This window comes from Cebidichthys violaceus, unplaced genomic scaffold (genome assembly GCF_023349555.1).
Source record: "Cebidichthys violaceus isolate CVI_PGR_0920_01 unplaced genomic scaffold, fCebVio1.0.p SCAF_7, whole genome shotgun sequence".
Taxonomy (NCBI): Eukaryota; Metazoa; Chordata; class Actinopteri; order Perciformes; family Stichaeidae; genus Cebidichthys; species Cebidichthys violaceus.
This window is the reverse complement of record NW_027176927.1, coordinates 8,558,940-8,563,975: the sequence shown is the minus strand read 5'-3', so window position 1 is coordinate 8,563,975 and position 5,036 is coordinate 8,558,940. Positions and strand designations below refer to the sequence as shown.

Genomic DNA, 5,036 nt, shown 5'->3' with positions numbered 1-5,036 from the left:
GGTGCGTCTCTTGTTATGGAAGAAATGCTTTGTAACCCTGTTTGGAAAGGTGCCACACAAATCAAGACATTATGTGTGCGATAGATTTAATTAAAGCCCATAAAACAAAAAGCTTCATCACTAAATGTTGTCAAACTGGTTTAAGGAGTTGGATGACAACTGCCAACAAGTGAGCTTCTTCATCCACCCTTTACTTTCCATGAAACTCACAAGCTTTATGTTCAGTTCGGTGACGAGATGGGCGATACCTCAATAACTCAATACGATACCAATACTTTTTGTTGCAGTTAAATGGGATTTTTCCAAAATAATGCTAACGTTAATTAAGAAGGGGAAAGTTTTTTTAAATACCTAGAAATAGTTAAGTATTTTACAGAAATACGCTGATTAGATCAAAAGCCTTTCAGGGTGTGTTGTTTTGAAATGTTTGAAGAGATTTATCTTGCTGCTGTGTGGCACTTCATAGTCACAAATAAAGCATCTTGCTGTACTTTGTAGGTTCTGATGTCACATTGGTTTCCAGTCACGAGCCAGCTCAATGTGTCAGGGCTGTTTTAGCACCAACTGCATGAAAGTCATGCAGTCACCCACGTTTGGATTTATATATTTTTATTATCGATATATTTTTTCAGTAATGGATACCAAAACACCTTCCTCCTCTTCCTCATTATTTGGTGGGACAGTGTTGGGACACGGAGAGCAATAAAAACCGAGACGGCCCACCCTCGAGACAAAACTGGAGACGACACACAATTCTTCCTGGAAACTTTAATTGTTTTTGACAACTCCTCACAAGCCAGTGAAGGTCAAGTCCAACAGTGCAGCTGACAGTAATGTACAAGTGCCCTCTCACACTGGCAGGAGGGTGGTGAGGTAAAGTCGGCGTTCGATGTCACAATGAAAAATAAAAGGCGTCTCTCTATCTCTCTGCTTCATTTCACAACTAAAGACATCGCCTGTCTGGTCATTGTCCAGAAGGAGTCTGTTAATGTTCACATATTTCATCAATTCATAACCAGAGTTGAATGATTTTCACGGCGTCAGTCATTAACTTCTCAAGGAGAAGCTGCGACCGCACAAAAAAAAGGAATGGAGACGTTCTTTTAAAGAGGTGTTGCAAAACACTGTCAGAAGTGCCGTAACTCTCAAGATTTCTTTCTTTTTTTTAACAAAGAGTGCAATGTAACAGAATCAATACAAAAAAAAGAATCAAACAGCAGAGCGACCCTGGTGCTCCAAGCGGGTCAAAGTCGTCATAGTTAATGAGTACAAAACAATTCAAGTGAAAGCAAGAGCGGGCCGAATCATCAAAAGAACTTGTGTTGAACTCCACCACGGGTTTCTATAAGGGGGGGGGGTGCTTCAGAGCACATTCAGCGTCTCCGCAGTGAGCCTGACATGCTACATATTCAACTATTGCAAAAACAAAAAATAAAACACTTCAAAGAGAAATAACTGATATATCATCATGTGAGGACATTATCGGCAGAGCATAACCATCCACGAAGAGACTCAAAAGGTCGAAACACCATATTTACATAACGACAAACAAAAAAAAGGTTTTAATAAAAATATCTTATAATTACAATAGTCTATTTTGAGCATATACGTCTTCCTTCCACATACTTTTATAGAACATTTGTGTCTCTATATATGTACATTCTTAATCGTCTCGAATCGGAAATCGTTCTTCTTTACAATATCAAACATTTTACAGCTCCAGGGGATGACGCCCCCTGTTCAACACAAATCATCTATTTGAAACAATAGATGTCCAAAACATGTACAACCATTTTTCTTTTTTTTAGCAGTTTAGTAAAGCTTTAAACTGGAGTCCTTTTTAGTAATTCTTTAAGCACAATTCACGGACAGTTTTCATCGCCCGTTTCCGACAAAAAAATTCTTCGGCGTGGGGATTCCGTGTTCCTGCTTTAATTGGAGAAGATTTCAAGTGACAGGTAGAGGAGACTAGGAGAAGTCTACATACTGACTGCCTTGCTCGATGGAACCAAAAAAAAAAGCTGAAATGACTGGTGATTTTATTTGGGTTGAATTCCTCCCGGCGTTTTATTATTATTATTATTTTTTCCAAATCCCCTTGTGATCGGTGCCTCCAGTTGGGTGTGAGTCCCTGGCGAAGCTTTGCTGGCTTTGGAGCGGCTCTGTGCGGCCTACACACCTGTAGAGGGGGATGAATAGCGGGGTGGGAAGAGAGGAGGAGGAGGAGGAGGAGGAGGAGAGGGGGGTGAGCTGCTGAGCTCCAGACTGACTGGCGCCACCGACAAAACAGAGGACCATGCTTGATCAACAACCCAAAACAAACCAGGTCAAACAACAAGTGCGGGCTCCTCGGGGCTCTCTCACACACACACACACACACACCTACACACACAGACTGTAACACACACGCACACACACCAAGCTTTTTTGGCCTTATCCAGGTATGTTTAGACTCAATGCTATAAATCAGCAGCTTGAATGGGACTGAGAGGGACAGACAGAGACTGAATGAGAGAGAGCGAGAGAGAGAGAGAAGGAGGAAGGTGTGTGTGTGTGTGTGTGTGTGTGAGAGAGAGAGAATGAAAGAGAGGGCAAGCTGAGGTTTTAACCCTCTCTTCTTGCTACACCGGTGACAGTTATTGCGCAAGAAGCACAGCTGCCTCTGAGGTCGGTGCCAATTTTCGTGTGTTCCTCAATTATTATTGTTTCTTTCTTTGCTCTCTATAGAGACTGTCAATTTGCACCTCACATAGGCTACAATAATCAAGTTAATGGGGATGGCTCCACTGATGTGGTGTCTCTACTGGGATCCCTGATTGTGTTTTTTTTTTAAAGCCAAACTTCTGAGTGTAAACTAAGAAAAAAAAAACCACATTTCAAATAATGACGATGCTATTTTAAGTCAACTTACCAGTGCAGTGTTTGTATCTCAGCGGCATAAAATAGAGTCCTCCGGCTTTTTGACGATTGACGTCCTCTACAAAAAGAAGGAGAAGAAGATGAAGAAACATGTCATTGGATAAAGACTAAATAAAGGCAAAGGCCTAAATCCCCGCAGACTAAATGATATGCAGCAGAGCGGCGGCTATATCTCCCGTAATAAATGCTCTTATGAATAACAAATTGCCCTCATTGTGCGCAGTGGAGTGGGCTGCAGACTGGGGTACTTCACCAGCCCATGGGATAAGGTGGGCCTCTGACACAGTGCCGACATTATCATGCAAATTGTAAAAGCCCGCAATCAAGTGCGCAATCTAACCCACGCCAAATACGTTTTTTTACGCACGATTTTTCAAGGTTGCGCTGTGAGGTGTGTGCTACTTCCATTGTTTTTTTTTCATCCCCCACAGTGAAAGGACAATGACACATAACGGGAATGACGCGCTTTGTTTGCCTGGCGGTGTACGGGGGTCTGGTACGCAGCTAAATCGGGGTCCCCGATAAAGTCCCCGTTGGAAAAACGAGGAGACGGTGGAGAGCCGCGTCCCCCGGTTTAAAGCTTACCTGGTGGTGGTCGACGTTGAGCGCCGTCAGCGGCGTGCGGCTCGGGTTGGAGGCCGGGGGAGGGCAGGTCCCGGTCCGCTGTGGCTGCTGTTTGTGGAGCGATGGGTGAGTCTCCAGGGCCAGCTGCAGGTCCAGGATGTAGTCTATGACGTGCTGGAGGATCTCCACTTTGCTGACTTTCTTATCCTGCGGAATGGTAGGCACCAGGCGCTTCAGCCGGCTGTAGCAGTCGTTCATGTCATACTGCAGGCAGAACAGGTCGTCCTCCTCCACCCTGCACCGGGCGATGTTGAGGCTCTGCTTCGACAGATAGTGCAGCGAGAGCGGGCTGCCGCCGGAGGAGGAGTCCTGGGGGTGGACCGGAGTAACAGCCTTCATCTTAGAAAACCAACGGCTCGGAGACAGAGACAACGAGGGGGAAAGAAATACGTCTCTAGTAGCAGGAAAGATTTTTAGAGACGAAAAGCTACTGTGCATACAGCCGCAAATAAGCAAAGGGAATAAAAAAAACGACCGAAAGGCGAAATTGTAGTCTTGTCAACACATCCCGCGGAGCCGAGCAGTTCCTAGTACTTCGGCAGGCTCGGTGTGAAAGGAGCGAATAGATTTCCTACATTTATAGAGGAGAGGGGAGGCGCCAAGCCCGACGGCTGACAGATCGAGGGAGAGGAGCTGGTCAATCACTGGCAGCCCGCTGCCCACCGACCCAACAACGGAGCCGAGAAAAAGGCGTGTCTCTTTGCGCGCTGCGGTGGGCTGCCTGTTGGCAGGAGAGGTGTGTGTGTGTATGTGTGTGTGTGTGTGTGTGTGTGTGTGTGTGTGTGAGAGAGAGAGAGAGAGAGAGAGAGAGAGAGATAGAGAGAGAGAGACAGAGAGAGAGAGAGAGAGAGAGAGAGAGAGAGAGAGAGAGGCAATTTAAAACAGTCAATTCCGCATTACCACCGCCGCACAAAGAAGAAGGAAAAAAGTATCGAGTATCTTTTACGTCCAGTCCGTGAAGGAGGCCTCTCTTGGAGATTTCGGCGATATATAATATACATGGATATATATTTGCACAACACGCGAGGCTGATTAGCGTTGTGTTTGCGTCTTTAGCGCCGCTGTCGTTGATGCGTAATTACGCACGGCCTTGCGTGTATCGATCACTACCCCGTGACAGATGATCCCGAGCCAAAACCCACCTGTTTAAACCCGCTTTACCTTCAGAAATCAAAACGACACCAGTTTAACGGAAAACTATTTCTACTCCTCAATGAATACATAAAAACTCACAAAAGTAGAGACTATTTCAAATCATTTTGGAGGGGTTAAAGGGATATTATCACATGTTTGCCTGCTACAACCAATAGGGAGCAAATCAGATTTATTACCAGTGCTTCATGAGAGAAAATGGGCTCGCGAGGACATATAATTTCAGTTTACCATCATCTAGGTTGAATAAACTGTCGTTATGAATGCATATAACAAAACATTTTCGTTCTCACAGCGCGGATCGCAGCTCTAGGGGAGCCGGGACGGGCCAATTTGGCGGC

General features: G+C 45.2%; 1 protein-coding gene across 1 annotated transcript; it reads right to left on the bottom strand.

Annotated features, from left to right (window-relative positions):
* Window positions 1-753: 753 nt before the first annotated feature.
* id4 (inhibitor of DNA binding 4) lies at window positions 754-4,291 on the bottom strand. The gene is made up of 3 exons (XM_068735948.1): window positions 3,505-4,291; window positions 2,912-2,977; window positions 754-2,179 (listed from the first exon to the last, which is right to left on the bottom strand). The coding sequence occupies exons 1-2, from the start codon at window positions 3,979-3,981 to the stop codon at window positions 2,930-2,932; spliced, it is 525 nt and encodes a 174-aa protein (XP_068592049.1). The 5' UTR covers window positions 3,982-4,291; the 3' UTR covers window positions 754-2,179; window positions 2,912-2,929.
* Between the last annotated feature and the right edge of the window lie 745 nt (window positions 4,292-5,036).